Source organism: Orbicella faveolata, unplaced genomic scaffold (assembly GCF_042242905.1).
Source record: "Orbicella faveolata isolate gen_17 unplaced genomic scaffold, um_ofav_v1 contig_12, whole genome shotgun sequence".
Lineage (NCBI taxonomy): Eukaryota > Metazoa > Cnidaria > Anthozoa > Scleractinia > Merulinidae > Orbicella > Orbicella faveolata.
This window is the reverse complement of record NW_028301539.1, coordinates 3,316,255-3,335,560: the sequence shown is the minus strand read 5'-3', so window position 1 is coordinate 3,335,560 and position 19,306 is coordinate 3,316,255. Positions and strand designations below refer to the sequence as shown.

General features: G+C 37.6%; 1 protein-coding gene across 3 annotated transcripts in view; it reads left to right on the top strand.

The window, feature by feature from the left end:
- Positions 1-305: 305 nt before the first annotated feature.
- Positions 306-19,306, top strand: part of LOC110063650 (uncharacterized) — a 35,086-nt gene continuing 16,085 nt past the window's right edge. The window contains exons 1-25 of one of the 3 annotated variants that reach the window (XM_020770645.2): positions 306-454; positions 560-700; positions 4,528-4,567; positions 5,008-5,159; positions 5,514-5,601; positions 6,033-7,437; positions 7,690-7,810; positions 7,938-8,017; positions 8,644-8,863; positions 9,750-9,835; positions 10,283-10,396; positions 11,416-11,502; positions 11,710-11,799; positions 12,106-12,162; positions 12,285-12,419; positions 13,016-13,094; positions 13,370-13,521; positions 14,033-14,167; positions 14,647-14,744; positions 15,643-15,829; positions 16,676-16,780; positions 17,167-17,255; positions 17,396-17,532; positions 17,988-18,163; positions 18,734-19,031. In XM_020770645.2, the coding sequence (XP_020626304.2) occupies positions 644-700; positions 4,528-4,567; positions 5,008-5,159; positions 5,514-5,601; positions 6,033-7,437; positions 7,690-7,810; positions 7,938-8,017; positions 8,644-8,863; positions 9,750-9,835; positions 10,283-10,396; positions 11,416-11,502; positions 11,710-11,799; positions 12,106-12,162; positions 12,285-12,419; positions 13,016-13,094; positions 13,370-13,521; positions 14,033-14,167; positions 14,647-14,744; positions 15,643-15,829; positions 16,676-16,780; positions 17,167-17,255; positions 17,396-17,532; positions 17,988-18,163; positions 18,734-19,031 (4,188 nt within the window). In that variant the 5' untranslated portion in view covers positions 306-454; positions 560-643. Of the gene's footprint in view, positions 455-559; positions 701-2,797; positions 3,181-4,527; positions 4,568-5,007; positions 5,160-5,513; positions 5,602-6,032; positions 7,438-7,689; positions 7,811-7,937; positions 8,018-8,643; positions 8,864-9,749; positions 9,836-10,282; positions 10,397-11,415; positions 11,503-11,709; positions 11,800-12,105; positions 12,163-12,284; positions 12,420-13,015; positions 13,095-13,369; positions 13,522-14,032; positions 14,168-14,646; positions 14,745-15,642; positions 15,830-16,675; positions 16,781-17,166; positions 17,256-17,395; positions 17,533-17,987; positions 18,164-18,733; positions 19,032-19,306 lie in introns of those variants that run through there. The other 2 variants (XM_089282081.1, XM_089282082.1) reach the window with 2 other exon arrangements.

Here is a 19,306-nt window from a genome sequence, read left to right as displayed (position 1 = left end):
TTTGAAATCCGATATAAAAAAAAGCGTTTGTAATTTAAAAGTTGTCTGAACTTTTATAATGTTGACTAATTGGCTAAAAATGCAATTAAAAATAGTATGAATAAGACTTGCGCCAATCAGATTTTAATGAATGATTTTAATACAATATGGAAGTTTTTTTTAGTTTAGTTACTTCGTTTTAAAGTCAGCTCCTGTCAGAAGTAATCAAATTTTCAGCCCAGTCCTGGCCGAGGTTCCACATGAGAAACCTCTTTGTTCGGAACCATAGCAACAATTTTCCCGCCATTGTCTCTATCAGCACCACCGTTTGTTTTTCCAACAAAAGGACGCCATGTTTCACGCAGCGCTGCCTTCATTGTTCTGTGCAATTATAGTGTTTTTAGGCCCTTGTGTAAGTCGTGGAAAGAAGGCATTTGCCTTGAATGGCGTCATGAATCGAATTCACTTAGAAGGGGTACATTTTACAGCTGAGGTTTAGAGTTAATGCAACGAATCAGAACTTGGAAAATCGTTAGAATCATCTTGTAACACGGGGTGAACGAGCTTTGTTCGGTTTCAGGAATGCGCTATACCGTATCTGTTTTCCTTCCTCGTGGGTCAGTGGATGTGACCGACAAATATAAGTCCTAGGAACTGTATTTCAATGGAAAACAGCTGCCCTGGCTGCCTAAAGGAACGGGAAAGAAGGTTCAAGTCAAAGGTAAAATGAAGTCTAATAATTCTAAGGTTATGCAAGCTCATGTCAGAGAGAGGATCGATCGGAAGTTCTTGTCTACAAGTGGGATCTTGAAAATGTCGCACACATTGTAATTGCGGTTTAATCCCATAAATCTTTAATATTTTTTACTGCTGTCCAAGGCTATCTAAATGGCTTTGAATTGTTCATAAACTTCCATGTTACAGGCAAATTGATATAAAAATCACGGACAATCCACTCGGATTTCAGGAACTTTTTGCGCTCAATTTAAGCTTATATTATTAAACAATATTTTCAAAAGCTTACACTTTGATTGTCGTTATTTAATATTTATCGCTCGATTAAGGTAATTTTGTCTTCGTCTCCTATTTTTTTAGTTGATTTCTTTTTCCTGGACTGTTATTACACGAATCCGCCCCGTGCCAGCTTGTTTACAACTAGTCTATTAAAATAATGTTGTGGCGTGGCGTTAAAATTTGTTCGATTATTATTTTCCTGGAAGGTAAACAAATGGAGGGTCCATCGTTACCTAAAATGTCTTGTATTAAAAGAAGCCTAAAACTTCCGGGAAAAAAATTTGGGGACGATACAGCACTTGTTTAGATTTCACCCTAAAGTAATTTAATGTTGTTAAGTTTTAAGTTTAAATGTCGATTCATCAAATGATAATTGATGTACATTTTAAACTACATTTAAAAAAGCCACCAGCATGGAACGTTTAAAACCTAGAGATTTAATGTACTTTTGATTATTACATTAGTTCTTTCTGCAAATTCTTAAAAAAAATTAAAGTTATAGAAAAAGTACTTTTAATTAGGATAGGGAGCTTTCTCACTGGCAGCTCTGAACTGGCCTGAAATCTGGCTGCATAACTGTTTCTTTCTCAAATGACAGTTAACCTTCCATATGCATGCTGCTCTGAAATCACAAATTGATAATACTAATGGTAATATAATTTTGTTGGTCATGGAAAAAATTATTGGGTAATGAACTGAAATATGGAGAAGAATATTCTTTTAACATAATTGTGATTTCTGGTACCTGTGGGGTGGAGGCTTATTGCTTACAGATTATTTTGCATTGGTGTAACAATTGCTGGTACTACCTGTTCATACACCTGAGAAGATGCTCTGGTAATTTGAGTAAATTTAAAGTGGTTTGCTTTAATTTAGCGTGAAGTCAAATAACTAGCCAGAAACGAGTTCCTGGTTGGTGGATTGTGGATGTTCCCCAGTAACTTTCTTGTTGCCTCTAAGCACTGTACCCAATCTCTTTCACTCTGGGATAATTATCATTCAATTCTCCCTGAAGAAATGGTGACCACATTTGATCTGAATTGGTTTATTACTCACAGATCAGCTTTAAAGAGAAATTCTGGTCTTTGATTATTACTAATCTTCTTCACACGCAATTTTCATTTGCTCTTTTTCCATTCGATTTTGACCAAAGTGTACAATGTTTATGTAATTAAGTTAATTGAAATGAGGAATTTTTTTCCCTCTGCTCAGTTTGTATTGTGTATTTCCAGAAAATATCCATACCTTACCCACAGAAGGGATTTTTTCTAAGATCCCCACCCCTCTGGAAATTCCAGTCAATCTTCATACATTTCTTTAAATTTTTTGGTCTTAGAATCTCCCACCCCCAGGAAAATCCCTTCTGTGGGGGGAGTATGGATATTTTCAGGAACTGCACATTGTTCGACCATATACATGTAATGTACAATGTATTGGGGTGTTTTTTAATTATCATTGTCAAATTTATGTACATCTACATGCAGCATATTTTAAATTCATTTGGTGATTTTTTTTAAGATTTATTTTTAGTCATCTAATATTCTACACTGTACCATCCAATTCATGATAAGTAGTTTAGTAAACTGGTGCTTAATCTTCAATACTGTTTGCTTGAAAAGGTAATGTGTAATCAAGCTAGAACATTGCTTTGTATTGATTGGTGATTCAGGAATTTTTTTTAAAACAAACAATGTTAATTTATACAAAACCATCTATCAACAGCAAAAAAATTTTCAATGAGTACCCTACATTGAGAAAATTGCCCTAAATGAGATTGCTATTACAGTTTGCTTTTACAGGAAGAAAAACATTTCTGGATTATCTAGTTATTGTGATTGTGAGATTAAGCGATATTTTATTTTAGTCGGGACAGGTTTTGCTTTTATCAGATGTAAGACGTGACAATTTTCTGTTCTTTCCATCTTTGATGTGACAGGTTTTCACAAAGCTGTCAAAACAGTTAATGGAGAATCAATATCAAGCTTTTTGTTCTTGATAATTTGGCTTGCAAATGACTTTTAGAACACTACAATCAATGGCTGCTTCTACCCTGATTTCAGTATGAAGAAGATAACATTTACTCACAATCTTGCTGTCACTTCTTAACATGATATATCACTGTAAATGTCTGTACATTAGACAGGACTTTCGTGCTTTGCTGTGATTTATTACCAGTTGGGCTGATTGGTGAGTTGGCTCTTTGTTCTGTGTACTGTAATGAACCAGAAAATAATCTATTAGCATCTGGCAATTTGTTCTTGTTTAGCTTGGTTTGTAAACTAAGAAACTTGTGCAATATCATCATTTCCATTATATTGTGCCCTGTTGATCAAGAATAACATCAAGTCCGGCTCTTTTCAAATTATGTCAGAACAAAGCTTTTACATTATGTTCTATGTTCAGACACTAGTAATGCGTTAAAGTTCTGATTCAGTTGTGCCATTAGAGCTTCCGTAATATGAACCAATTGACTTAAGACAATGCTTGTAAAATTTATGAATACAATTTAGATACCATTTTCACTATGACACTGTACTGCAGGTTTGAAAGAAAGTTTCCTTTAAAGAGTGCAGATATTGTACACATGTACAGATAAATGGATAATTGACATAAAAGTATGAAACTTCTCAACTCTGCCAGATGTCAGCTCATATTGTACATGTATCTGCTTGACATCATGTATTCTAGCTGACTGGTAAATGTGATCAACAGTTTTCAGTGGACATGTAGCTGTAATAGTGAAGTCCATTGTCGATTGTTATGAAGTGGTTTTGCTGTTTAAGCATTTAGATATATTTCCATGTGTATTGTAACTCAATACAAGAAATGATTCACAGATTTGATACAACTTTTTTGACAGTAATTGTTTTCTTGAATCTTATTATTTGAGTTACGTAAGCTGTTGTTCTAATTATTAAATACATGCATCTTCAATCATCCAGTATTTCAAAAATTTTGTTTGTGAATTGTCAAGCTAACCCTACACTGGAATATACAATCATGTCGTTTCATTTTTCGTGTAATTAGATATATTTAAGTTAAATGCGTGTACCAGCTGTCATTTCATGAGCAAGTATGCTGTTTACACATATACACAGTATCCTGGTAACAAAATGTCAACACTGGATTTGTATGATTAAGACTCTTTTAATGTCCATGACGTTTACATGAAATATGCATGACCCTAAAGTTCTGTACTTCTAATACAATTGTTGTTAGTGATTGTTTTTTTTCAAAGTTTAATAGACCTGGCTGTAGCACTAACAGCAGAAAGCACAATATTGTTAGTTTGTATTGAGTACGAACAGCTGAATTATTAAATCATAAGTTAAATCAGTTGCTGCTAGGGTATAAAATTTCATTTGTGATCTTCAAACAATGCTTGCCTCTCTTCAATGGCTAGTTGTGTATGACCCACTGCTGGCCACTGCAGAGAAATTCAATTATAGTTCACTTTTACTAATCAAATATTCTTGTAATACATTGTATAACTCATACTCTAAGCAGTTATGATTGTAATTTATCATTTTGCAGAACTGCTTTGACTCTAAGCTGGATTTGTCAAGAAAGAAAGGTAGAATTAATAAAACTATAATAAGTGAATAAGTGAAATAATTATTATTTCAATGCACTACTGTGCAAAAAATGCCCTGAGCTAAGCAGGGCTTGAAAAAAACGCGGATTCCAGCTTGCCCTTTGAACAAGCAGCTCTCAAATTTCAGCTTGTCCTAGCGAGTTTACTTCTTCTATTATTCAGTTGGCAGATGACTTACCTGGGCCCTTGCCCATTGCCCATTGGGCAACTGAGAATGTAAAATTACTTGCCTAGATGGAAAATCTACTTGTCCCAGACAACTGGATGGTACTTTTTTTGAGCCCTGCTAAGACTACAGTGTATTTGAATCATAGCAATCTACATCATATATATTATGTATATGGAAACTACTTGTATGCATGTACACATTAATCAAAACGTATTCTTACTAATAAAAGAATTGCTTTTTATATTTACAGTAGTCGGTGATCGTCAGCATGAACCTTGGTATCAAAGCTTAAGGCAAGATTTGCCAACAGGGAACCAGGCTTGCCTACAGCAAGGAAGTGTTGAGAGCTCAGATGATGAGTGGTCTGAGCTCTCTTTTTACGATTTGCCAGATACCTTGAAGGTCAGTGAGATTTGATGTTTTGCTTTTAAGATGTTTTACATGTTTATATGTGTACATATATGTAACTGGAATTAAAAGGGTCAGTAGAATTATGATATTATATTTATTAATTAACTTTTATATAGTGCTTGTACGTGTACAATGCTGTCCAGAGCACTTCACTATCAAATCCTAGAAAATTCAGTCATCAGCGATTGTTTTCAGTTTAAAGTTTTAATGCAAAGAGTTAATTCATGATGGCCCAGTCTTTTGACAGGTATTTGATCCAGTTTAGATAAAATTAATTATTACAAACTTTTGGACTTATTGGTAGACTGTCATTATGGTCAGTAAATATATAGATATTTTTTTCAGGATTCTATTCACAAATCAGTTCACCCTGCAGAATTCACCATTCAGTCGCACATGGTATCCAGACCTCCTTATCATGCTACTGCAGAAGGTACAGTGTACAGTGTTAGTTAACCTTTACTGAAATAAATAAGCAATAATAATTGTGCTTTTTTACTTCTTCTGGCTTGGATATTCAAACTATAAATCAAGTATTATTTTTACAGTGTATTACTTACAATAATTTTACCCTTACTCAGATCACATGTACCAATAAACCATCGATGAAATTATTGGTCAGTAAAATAATTTTGTCCATAAAGTGAAAAAAGAAAACCACTGACCATTTTCGACAGTAGGTCATCTTCAAAAAACCTACGGTATTTTTTTATTTTTTAAAAATAATTTGGTTATTTATTTACATGTCAGAGAAATGAAATGTGTTAACACCAAATTTTGTGATGAACAAATATCTACAATGTACATTACACCATACATGTACATGTACTTTAATTACCATGCGACTGATTTATATTTTCACAGCTCACCGAGCTCACACATTCCTGGACAGTGAGGTATCTAATCCTTTCAGCTTAGTGATGGGAGACTCAAGCAATCCATCCTCAGGATGTCTTCCCTCAGGGACTGCACATCTCAGTGGCAATCAAAGTACAGAGGGCAATGCAACTGGCAACAGTGCAACAGTTAATGAAGGAATGCAGGACGCGGTTGTGACTTCATCTAAACCGTTTGATGGTAGCTTGTACTACAGACAATCCAATGTGATGCTTAATGGTAAACCAAGGAGAGAGATTCCAGTTGACAATTGTCAGCACAATGGGCACTACGAGTCCAGTTACCCTCTTTCCACTAGATCTTCCACTCAAGTTCAAATTAAAGTCCCTCCTGTACTAGTCTCCTCTGAGGTATCCACACATAAGCCAGTTATAGCAAGAAGAAATGTCAATGGAGTAGTGCCAGGTAACAGAGAAAATGCCAGTCATTTGGAAAGACTCAAAAAGAGTCTTTCATCAAGTGGAAGCCACACAATTTTCAGTTCTCAGGAGGCATTGGCCAATAAATTTATGCAAAGATCAAGGGAATTGTTACATAAAAAGGAAAGGCACAAAAATGATGCAGAAAGAAAGAAAGAACATTCTCCTAAGTCAGTTTCATTTGCAAATTCTGTAAAGGGCATTAACATGCCAAACGAAACAACTGTGCCAGGGAAAGAAGAAGGAAGAGGTTATTTGAATGGGTCTGTTACACCACGGAAGCCGAAGATACAGAGCAATGTGGTACTGAGTAGTGGCTTAGGGCAAAACCTGATTGGATGTGGATTACAAAACAGTGAGATTAAAAGAAGTTTTGATCTGAAACCACGGCAACAGTCAACAGTAGAGAGGGAAAGCCCCTTTGAAAAGAAAGACACCAAATATGGTGATGTGGGTGATGTCCCTCTGCCACCCTCCCCTCCCACTAGAGATACTAATAGAATTCCAGATTGCTGTGATTCACAGCAGAGCTCTGGTTCTGTTCAAATCTTGTCGCTGTACGACGAACACAGCTTGTTTGCTTCAAATTTCTCCAGGAATTCTGGCTCACTGCCCAGGCAATCAAATGTCAGATTGGAATATGATGGACGTGAAACTTTGCATTCTAGTAGAGCTGTGTCTCTAGCACCAAAGAGGGATCAATTTCTCCAACAGTCCAACAGTATAGTGGATGTGACTGCCAATCGTAGTTTGAGGTCGAGTGTACAAAGCAGAGATGCTAGTCTCACAATTGAAGAGTTACTGAGCAGTGGAAGTGTGTACTCAAGTCCAGAAAGTTCACCTCCAACCAAGGTGACTCAACCTCTGTTTGACAGGAACAGCTATTGCAGCAAGAGAGAACACTCACTTGATGATTATGTTGACGAAAAAGGAAATGTACTGCAAGATATAAGGTACAGTGCGTGTTTTGATAATTGCTATTTAATAAAAATAACTTTGCACAGTTCAAACTCGCTTATCTCGAACACTTGTCAAGTCACTTTACCTTGGCTATACTTTTTCATTAACTTATGATCTGCTATCTCGAGCCCCCTAACATGTGGAACTATTTGTCCTTCCCCTCAACAGTTCTTGATAGCAGGGCTCAACTACTTCATCAATCAGTGGCTAAGGTTTGCTTTTGTTCCTTTTTTTTCTATATGTAGCTTGACAAACTCATTTTCAGTTGATACATCACAAAGAATTTCCTCTGCACTTTGGGCCATGAAGCTTATAGAAGCCACGCGTTCATCTAGCCCAAACTCGTATCAAGAGCTGCTCATTAAGGTACGGTGTACGATAATCTCTAGTAAGTAATTAGTTAATAAACAGTAGGTGTACTTGAGCTTCGTTGTTTGATTTGTGGAAAGGAATTTTTAGATCTCATGTAATTTTTTTGCGTATGTTTCTTTAGGGTCGCATGTTTCGACGCTGGTACCAGAAAACAAGGCTAAAGAGACTCATTAAACAGGAGGATGAGGTCAAGTTGCAGAGGTATCTTAGTTTGTTGCTTCTGTAATTTTCTGTCAATCTCTTCAGGTAATAAGTCATATAATGTGTATGAAACGCATTTCATTAGACAACTACTAAACAGCGCAACTCTGTTGGTCTAAATTTGTTTTGGTGCAAGGTTTAACAAACTAATTTGAAATGTGTTTGCCCTCGTTTTGAGAGAGACAAGGCTCATGGTTAGTGAGCTCGTCTCTGGATCAAGTGGTTCAGGTTCGAACCCTGGCCGGGGACATTGTGTAGTGTTCTTGGGCAAGACACTTTACTCTCACAGTGCCTCTTTCCACCCAGGTGTATAAATGGGTACATGTACATGTACTGGCAAACTTCATGCTGGGGATTAAGCCTGTGATGGACCACATGCAGCTTCCCACCCAGTGGGGAGTAGATTAAATACTCCTAGTCACTGCATGCTATGGAAACTGGGATACTGTAGGCTCTGGCATGATGGGCCCCTTGGGTTGTATGCAGACCTGACTTTTTTTTGTTTCACACCAGAATTAATCATGATTCAACTTTTGAAATAGTTCCAAACCAAAACCAAATTTAAGCTGTGGGGAAAAAAAAGCAACGAGGAAAATTAATTTTGTCTTTTTGTCTCTTTTGTACAGTGCTGTGACTTTCTGGCAAACAGAGATGCAACAAAAATGCTTTGAAGCTTGGAGAAATGCAAGATATGCCCAACAAGAAAAGGCTGACAAGCTGCGGAGGAAGCAAATGTTGCAGAAAGGGATAAGTGCATTACGATTTGCTGTCAATCAGCACAAACAGTCAGCTGTTGAGGTACAGACCAGGACGAGTGCAAGGATTATGGCAAAGTACTGGCTGAAGGTATGAAAAGAAAAAAAAACTCTCAAAGGATCGCTCCTCGTTCCACCCCTAATCTCCTAGACAGGGAAAAATGTGTAAAACATCATACCCCAGAGATTGGATTTCTAGATATGTAGAGTCTGAAAAATTCAAGTAAGCTCAGCTCAAGCTTAGATCAGTGCTTTTAATAAGACTTGGCACCTGCATAAGCTTTGGTGGGGATTCTATGATGTTAGCAGTTCTCACAAAAGTACATGTAGCTGATTGCCAGTTAAAATCTCCATCTACATGTACTTGATAATCTCAGCTGGATTGTTTGTCCAGTTCTTTGGAAAAATACGCAAAATCAGCCATAAACAAAGACCCCTACTTGAAAACTTTTGACAACTCTGCATTGTAGTTACAACTCTATGGAAAGTGCTGTTGGAGACATCCTTCTGTTACAATGCACTAAACTTTGTATCATAGTAAATGGTTTGAACTCAGGAGTATCAGTAGTTTGTATAGTGTGATCATCCAGGTGAGGGTAGTTCTGAAAGAACTGTTGTTGGTGTGTTGTCACCAACAACAATTCTTTTCATAGCACAAAATAATGGCTCAGTAAGAGAAGATGATTGTGTACACCAATTTGTAGACTACAGTGTACAAGTAGTCCTTCTTTTACTTAGTCCATGTAGCAATACCATAAATAAGCCGCAAGGAAAAGGATGGGCACGTGAAATCCTGGGGGCGAGATGCATGTGCTTCTCACCCCCGGGAGCTTGGGTGGCTTTTTTTTTCTTGCAGGTTTCTTTCACGTGATGCACAACGGACTACATGTAAGGAAAAGAGGGACTACTCGTAGTTATGTAGTCTAACCAGTTTGTGTATCATTTGAAGTTCACTTCTGCTCTGTTTTCTTACTCAGTGGCAAAAGGGTGTTGAGATGAAGGTAACAACTCAGCTCAAAGAAGCATTTGACAAATGGCACATGTTTAAAATGGATCAGAACAGGTAATCAGTCAAGCCAGGTAATTTTGTAGTAGGCAGGACAGCAAACGCTGTGTCACCTGTCCTCTGAAGGCTCCTGTGGGAGAAATTTGATGTGAACTAAGCAGAAAACATTTGACAGTAGGCAACATAATTGGCACAATTTCTGGCTCTTGGCACAAGAGAGCTGGATAAAAATTAACACACAGTTACATGCTTTATAGAAGAAGCCATCATGGGAGTTCTCTCAAAACTACGCAATTGCTAGTTCCTCATTTCAGACTTCATAAGAAACATAAAGCAAGTTAGGAGAATTAATAGTTTGAGTCTGAGACTGAAAGAGTTAAGTAAAAGGAGATCAGAATTATGACAAAAAAGCTAGTCATAAGAATTGACATGTGTATTTTTTAATTAGGATGCCCATGCTTTTAGGGAAGGTATTTGTTCTAAATTTTGGTCTTTAAATGATAGGGATGCAATGATGGAGGAGATGGCTGACAGGCAGGTTTTATCAAGAAACTATACAAAATGGAAGATAAAGTACGAGACAGAACAGAAGAATGGTGTAGCTTCATTACACTTCAAGTAGGTTGATACTGCTATTGCGCAACAACAACAACAATATTGTTTTATTATTATTTTTAAGTCAATAACTCCTTTGATATGCTAGTCATTGTTTTATTATTATTATTATTATTATTATTTTCATTTTAGTTTTTTGCGCTTAAGTTATTAGTACTCATATAATGTCTGACTAAGCTACAGTATTTTTTAATGGCCTAAAAATGTAAAAGTGTCATACCAGAAATGTCAACTATAGAGCCATGTAAATTGCATATTAGCTGTAGTAAAAGTTTGTTTTTTTGTTGTTTTTTTTTGTTCTTACTACAGCCGTATATTATTTATGATGTTAAATTTGGCATTTGACAGGACGTAAATTTTTAACTTTTGTAGATTCATTTTATTTAGTAACTTTCAAACATTCTTGGTGAGGAAACTGAAAAAATTGTCCCTATCATTGTAAAGATTCTTCAGGTTGTATGATATTGGTAGGTCTGCTCAGATTTTATATTGAAAATAGGAACCAAAATTATGCAACAGGTTTTTGTACCTTTGAGTAATTATTAATTTCTCGTTGTCACACATGATTAATGTTCATTAACACTTAATATTACAGGCACAGCTTTCTTTGGATTCATAACAAAGATGAAAATTAGAGTTTCACACCCAATGAAGTATCTTTAATTACAAAAGAACAAACTATAACATGAAAGCATACATTAACATGTTACTGCTTAGTTTGTGATGGAAAATGTTTCGACTGAACGGACTGAAAAAATTCTTCCGTCATATTTTTTTTTTTTTCACACAGCTAGCATTTTTCCTAGTTATTCTCCCTATACGCAAACTAAAACTGTACTTGTCCAAACTTAGTTTTTGTGTACTATGGAAATCATCGGAGTAGATTTGTCACTCCTAGACTGGGACACTTGCAGCTGTCTGTCATCTTTCTCAGGATCTCGTTCAAGCACATTTTCAAACGCTAGTCCACACAGATATGATCACATCAGGGTTAATTTTAAAGGAGTGTTTTTTCTGACCAGAATTGGACTGTTGACAAAGAACTGGCACAGCTGGCGACTCTATGCCTCTCAGAGAGTGGTCAAGACAAGGCTTAAAGACGTTGCCAGGTAAAAAGGCTTTTAATTTATCGTAATGATTTTATTGTCCAAAACTGCCTTCGAAGCGAAAAAAATTGTTATAATTGTTGTGTATGTTTCGCAGCATAAATGCTCGAGATCACTAATAATGGATTACAGAGTTTGAAAACATGAAATTGAGAATTAATTATCATATTTGTAGAAACAAACCTTGAACCTTTTTTTTTCATTTTGTAGAGTTCATTATGAAGAACATTTACAAGCTAGACTGTTTTCAGTGTGGAGAGAGAACACAAACAAAGCTGTTGTGGCCCACAGTTTGACATCGTAAGTTATAGTTTACAGTTAACTTATTAATGGAACTTGTAGAAGAAGGAATGACAGGAAAGAAGCGTGCCTTATATACATCACTGCAATTACTATACAGTCGTAATCTTGTTGCCGCGCACCATGCCTTGCCAAGCTTTTCGTTTGAAGCCTAAAAAAATTGCTTTTTCGGGGTTTGAATGTTACAAAATGTCGTGAAGGCCCACTATTTACTCTCCTTGCGCGTTCACAGTTTGTCAAGTACAAGTTCGTATTACAATAAATCTCTGTCCTAACACTGTAAACAATTATTTTTCCACTTTTCAGGAAACGCATACTTGTAAAAGCCTTCTGTTGCTGGAAGAACTGGACACAATATGCAAAGTAAGTCACCCTGCTCTCGTGCGTAGAGCCACTGTAACGTTTTTGCACAAAGCCCGAACATTTTATTGTCGACATCCAGGCTCAAAATAATGTATTTCTTTTACCATCCTGTGGTATTGCAGAATTATTCGACTGCGATTCCAAAGCATGTGTAAGGAATACCATCGTCACAAGTTGGCTAAGCAGTCTTTCCATCACTGGAAAGATCGTCTGATGAACAGGCAGGCGGATAGGATCTACAGAGGGGGTCTTCAAAGGTGAGCTGTTTTTATGATCTTCTTATAACTACTTCTTCATGTTGTACATGTATAACCTTGTCACCCGCTTCGCCTGAACCTACAAAGGCCAGGAATTTAGAAATGTAAATGTAAAATGTAACTCTTATTTATAGTGGTCATGCATTTAGCTATACAAGCACTAAGCTTAGCTAGTTTACAGGCATGCCGCTGAAACAAAGGAAACAAATATTTCAAATAAACGCAGCATAGTTAAAAATCCCAACTGGTAGGAGGCAGACCAGTTGGCTATTTACAAAGCGTGACGGAGGATTTGAATTCGGGACTACCGAGAAAAAGGTCCTGCTAGTGGCAGGGTGGAGACCTTTAACCCGGAACGTCCGGATTACAACACCAGCGGCCTAAACCACTCGGCCATGCTGCCTCCTCCGCTGGAGTTTCTAGAGTTAAGCCCCTTCTGGTATTTTGCTAACCAGCTTCATGTAAACTATCACCTTGACGTCTTCTTCGCACGGAATGTGATCTTGTGTAGGTTGGAAAATGACTGGATCTTTGTCAGGTTCCGTTTACTAGTAAATACATTCGTCGATAAAGTGTTTTCTTCTTTTTTTCTGTAGGAAGATTTTCAAGCTGTGGTTTTTGCGCTACAAGAGAAAAGTCATTCATCGTCATCTTTGCAAGGCTTTGGCCAAAAAGGTATTTGAGTTTGGATTGAAAAGCTTAGTACAAATTTAGCAAATTGACGTAAATTTTCACTTTGAAGTATTTGCAAACTGAATAGCACAACAGGGAGGTACTTCTCGATAAGTTTTATTTGAATGGTCACACACTTTCATCTACAGACTACATGTAAAAAGTTCGAACCACATCAGCAATACCGCTAAAATTGACACTAGGAATCACAGGACCTGAGTGAATTTATCCTAAGAAATAAAATTGCTACAAAGTCATGGGTTTTAATCTTATTCCAGGGAAAGAAGCGTCGTTTCTTCAACAGATGGTCAACCTTCACAAAACAGCAGACGGAAAGAAGAAGAGCCTTTGCTGGCTCTTTGGAGCGCATGTTAGCAGGCACCATGTTGAACAACTGGAGACAACATGTGAAGATGAAGAAAGCTCTCAGGTCAGTTTTAGGGGAAGACATCGAAGGTCCTTGACACCTGTGTTAAGTGTAGCCTGTGAGAACTAAAGACTTCTACTATTTCCTCTGTCGGCTTGCAGGCTAGTTCTATGGTAAACGAGGATCGTTTCTCTTAGGAAACTCGACAACTCCTTTGATTTTCGTAAAATGGTACTCGGCAAATAAGATAGTGAGGATGAAAATCTAGCCCAGGCAAACTTGTCTCCTCGGTTGCTCAATCCTTCTCGCACGAGAAAAACGGAGAAACAGCCAGTCAGAGTCACTGCACTGATCTCTGCAGAGTTACGTGGAATGTTTCGGGCCTACCTCGAACGCGGAAGAATTGAGCATGCGAAGCCTGGAGACCGGTTTAGGTTTAGGTTCCCTTGAAGTTCTTTTGAATTTTGCGAAAAAATGAGAGCTTGACTTCTTGCTTGATTGCAGAAAATTTCAAAGTGGTCAGATTGTACAGAATTATCAAGCCGCTGATGACTTTTTTGTTTTTTTCGTGCAGGGGTAAAGAACTACAGCTGCTCCAAAAGAAGAACCACCTTGCATCAAGAAAAATGATGGATCGCTGGTTGTTCGCCATGAAAGTTGTTAACTTCAGAAAGAAAGCAAGAATAAACTGGTCAAGACGCTGTATAAGGTATTGAAGAAGCTACTATTTAATTCCCAAGATTTATCAAAAGCTTATATTTCCCTACAGATGAGTATCGATACTTTGCCAAACAGACAGGTGATGAAAATAAAGAAAAACATCAATTGGTGATGGGATGGATAGTCTAGGATTACATGTAGTACCTCAACTGACCTTTTCTTCGTGTACTTAAATCAAGCAGTACAAGTCCCTGTCAGTTTTACTCGTGGATAAAGTCGACCAGCGAGCGGTAAAGTTGGCTTTAAATTAGCCTTAACGCTCTTACCGAAGATCGACGGAAAAGTACTGGCAATCAATAAACTGCATTGCACTTTAAGACTTAAGGAAGTACAAGCAATATTTACGAAGTGTTTATTTGTACATAAGTGCTTCTATTATCTGTTCAATAAAGAATGCAGAAGCTATTTCAGTTGCAGCTTCCAGTCAGTTAGCCAGCTATTCACATTTCAAATGTTACATGTCAACAGGAAAGCTTGTGAAGCGTGGAAGATTCTTCTGAAGAGGAAATACTTGGAGCAGAGGTTGATAGATAATCGAAGCATCTGGCAACTTCTGACTATGAAGAGTAAGTGTGAGGCTTATACTGGAAGTTAACATTTTGCGCTGTTATTATTCTAAGCTAAATTCAACAATGTACAGTAATTTTGTAGAGTTGGAGAGTGTGTCTGTCTCTTGTAAAGCTACATCGTGTGTAGGCTCACAGAATTTGACAAGAATTTTTTCTCTCTAAAACTACCAATATTGAGCAGTCGTTAGAGTTTCTGATTGTTTTTGCCATCTTTTAGTTTGTTTTCCACATTTCTCAGGCAGTGAAGAGACGAACAACCGCACGCCCAATTTATTGGCATGAGACTACTTTGACTAAGGTCCCGTACACAGTACACCAGAGGAATTTGAAAAAGTAGCTTTATTTCTACAGTTAGGCCTGCCGTCCACACTAATATGTCACGAAAACGGGGCTTTTCGAAAACGCTCTTCAAACCGGAGGAATTTGAAAACGCCGGCTTTTCTTTTTCTTGTGAACGGAAAATAGTTTGAAGACGAAACTTTTTGAAAACAACGACCTCGCGATAATCATGTGGTCAATTTCCTTGACCGAGTTTTCTTCCAGCACAAGTCAAAAATGATCGGTGATTGTTGCGTCTTTAAATTCCTCCGGCGTAGTGTGGCAGAAAATATTTGATGCGTTTTCAAAGTGAAACCTCCGTTTTCGAACTACTCCGTCGTAACGTGATTGGCCAAGAAATTAATTACAAGTGATTAACGTCTGTTGTCTCGGGCTTATCTTAACATAAGTAGCTTTAGAAGGGGTTTTAGAAAGTGTACATTGCTTAAAGTAATCAATATTTCTCGCCTTTTATTTTACTTTTGACGTGGCGCAAATTTTTAAATGAGTTTGAACTTTCTTGAACTCAAATGCTTTCTTCTTTTTTCATTGTCGTAATTGATGTTTTCTTTATCAGGAATATTCAAGAAATGGAGGCAGCAAAAGCGGAAAGTGGACGCGGAAAACGAGAAGGCATTTAGAGCAAGGGCCATCTTGACACGAAACTTCAAAGCTCGAGTTCTTCAAGCTTGGAGAGTTGTGAATCAAGAACAACAGATCATCTCACCCATGGTGGCCAGAAGAGAAAGAAAAGAAATGGCAAGGTATAATGAATGTGTTTTACTGGCATTACTACGGTTTTAAAAGGTAGATAAGAGAGGGCTGAACTTGTTTTGCGTCTCACAGACTGACAAGCAGTTAGGTTACCCTGTTTATTAACCGTTTCAGCCAAAAGCAGTTAAAGTGCTACTGTGACCAAGAATCAATCTACTTTTTCTTTGTATTTCAAAACTATGTAACGGAACCACTAAGTGACCGAAGTTTTAAGCCTTCATTTCAAAAAGACACCTGTTTATTTGACTGAAATTTTCCTAATTAATGATCCGCCATTACTAACTTTAAAATCTTGAGAGAGCTGGAACGACGATAAGATGACGTCAAAGACTCACTAGTTTAAAAAATGCAATGTGTCTGTACGCGCCTAAATTAATATGCAGCACGGGAGTTTCGAACTTTCAGACTTTTAAACTCGTGTTTTGCATGTACAATAAGCCGCGTTTACACCCTGCAATTTTAAGCTAGTGAGTCTTTGACGTCATCTTATCCTCGATCCAACCCTCTGAGGTCCAATCGGTCAGTCTTGAAGTGTATAATGGCGGGCCGTGAAATCCTAAACTTGCACTCAAAGAAAACAGCCTTTGGATACAATTCGAAGCTCAAGATTTTGCCAATCAGGTGTCAAACAAACACGCTTTTAAAATCTGAAGGAAAAAGGGAAGTTAATTTTTTTGATCATAGTAGCACTTTAAGAAAACTGTTCCTTTTACGCAGGCAAAGGCCAAGAGATAACTTTACATTTTTATACCTGGTCGCAAGTCCAACAAACCTCTTCCTGGCTTTCCTGAGGGGTGAAGCCAGGTTTTGGCTCTCGTAATATTATCTTCTTTCAGGGTGTTTGATGCATGGAGATTGCACGTGTATCGTCAAAAGAATATTGTTGATCAAAAGACAAGAGCGACTGAGAAAATACTGGACAAACATTTCCTGTTTTGGAGGTAAGGTTTGGATATGCATGGATGCAGTGGCTAGGCTGTAAAATAGACTGGCCACATTAATAATGGAGATAATAGCATAGCCATTTCTAGATTTTACCGAGGGAAATACAAAGTATCCGGGTAAATTTCTTGCAAAGGAAAATATTATACTGGGAAGTCACTTTCACCTAGTTTGGTGTAAATACGGGTCATAGTCGATGTAAATGTACCACTGAATTCACTGAACCATCGTTGACAAAGTATGCGCCAATCAGTAAGACAGTCTGACAGTTTGTTGAACTGTTCATAAAGTACATGTAGATTAAATAAAGACTACAACGACTTAACCAGCACTTATTCATTTTTGGTTTATTTTGATTGATAGATATTTTATTTTGTTACTACAGGGATCAAGCATATCTTCGTGTTAAGGAAAGACAAGCTAAGGAATCACTGTTGGAAAGTAAATTGTCAAGAGCGTTCACAGCTTGGAGAAGTACGAACAAATTTCATAAAGAGTATTATGACAAGTTTAATTAATTTTACTCAGTAAAATTGATTGGACTTGTCTTATAACCTGCGGTTGTTTTAAGGCTTTGTTTAAGGTTTGATGTGTCTGTGCTTTGAATTCCTCAGCTCACGTCAAGGACGAACGACTCAACAAACTGAAAATGCGAGCACGAAGATTTGAGCTGATGGAAAAGTTTTATTCCAGGTGGAAGGAAAAGGTTCAACACAGGGCCGAGGAGAAAATTGAGGAGACTGGGAAGGAGGTAAAATGGCCTTTGTCAACCTCTTTAATGTCTAGAAACGGCATGAAATTTTGTGCTTATCTGATCTGTCTGACTATTCTCGGAATTCTCTACTTGAGAAATGACATAAAGTCACTGTAGTCATTCTTGAACGGGTAATCATGTGGCAGTTAAAAATTGCCCAAAAAGACCACTACCATTTTTTCCCAAAAACTCGTACTTGTCGCATGTACAATGAAAAAATAGCCCTTGGTATTCAATGTTCCTTTTCTGTTCTTTTAAAACCCTTGAGCTAATTCAATTCACTTTCATAACAACCAAACAATTATCTGACTTTTCTTTGACCTTGCGTTCAAATCAGTTCAAGTGGTTTTTTTAAGAGTGTGTCTCTCAATACTAAAAAAAAATCTTATAAGCTCATGAACTAGTTGCATTGGGGCGCCCATTTTTGTACCGTTCTTTCGTGTTATTTGTAGGCTCGTGGTTTGCTGCTGGTCAGGTGGTCTTTCAAGTTTTGGCGGACGTCTGCAGACCATCAGAGGGAGTGTCGCTTGAAACAACAAGAAACCGCTGACAACGTCTACAAGAAGTCTATCACGAGAAAGGCCTGGGCTGTTTGGGTCAGGAAATACCGCGTGGAGGGGTGGGCGAGGTGAGAAAATTGACGCTTGGAGGGTCAAAAGTACCTTAGTCTCACTTAAGTTGGCGAGGACTAAATTTCGCGATTTTCGCGATTTGGAAAAAATCGCTAAATATAATACTCGCAAAATATAGGACACGCGAAGATTAAAATCGCGAAATTTAATACTGTATACTATCAGTAAAATAAGGAAATTCAAGCCGTTGCTTTTATTCCTGTTATTGCTGTTATTCCAACATGTCTCAGCTTCATGTCTAGGAGTTTTTTGTTTGATATTGTCCATCCACTGCATCACACTCGCTGTCCGAACTGTTCCCTGCCGCTAAGTTCGTCAAAATCTGGCTTTTGTAGTCGTCAAACTTTCCGTCTGTTGGTTCTTTGTAATTGACCATCATGTTATAATTATGTTGTCACAGTTCTGAGGTAAAACCTACATATCGAAGAATAAAAAAAAAATCACAAAATTTAATACACTCCAATTCTAATCTCTTATAATCGCGAAATTTAATGCTTACGAAATAAAGAATAAGGAAACAGTTTTCTGAACACTTTGTTTATGATTGTTATTATTTTTCTAATCAGAAATCACGCCCTAGCGAGGAAAGAAGGCTGTCTGCGGAAGATATTTCAAGCGTGGCAGAGGTTCATCAAAGACACCATCCAGCGTGAGATGCAGCAGTTTGCTACCTCCCTGTCCGGCCTGGATTCATCCTTTGGGTCTTTCTCTCCTTTTCGCAATACCTTGGGCTCGACTATGGGCTCCACCCTTGGCTCCACCCTGTCGGACGCGCTGGCTTCGTCTGGGTATGGAGCCTCCATCAGGAGAGGGTCGGGCAGTGTGTTTACGTTTGGGCTGCCACTCAAAGAGAGAGATGATGACGTAAGTGCAGCACTCAGGGTTAAAGTTAGAATCACTTTGAGTAGCTTGATACATAGTTTCACATCAAAGTATTGCTCTAAAGCCTTCTTATGGTCACACTCTCGGGTTTCACTAACAGTCTTTCAAGATATAACCACCTTTTACAGCATAATAAACAGTACCACATGAAAGTACTGTTCAGTAGCTTTCATATGAATTGTCACACGCTTTTAGGGTTTTAACCATAGACTTTAAACCACCTTGTACAGCATAATATGCAGTACATATAAAGTGCT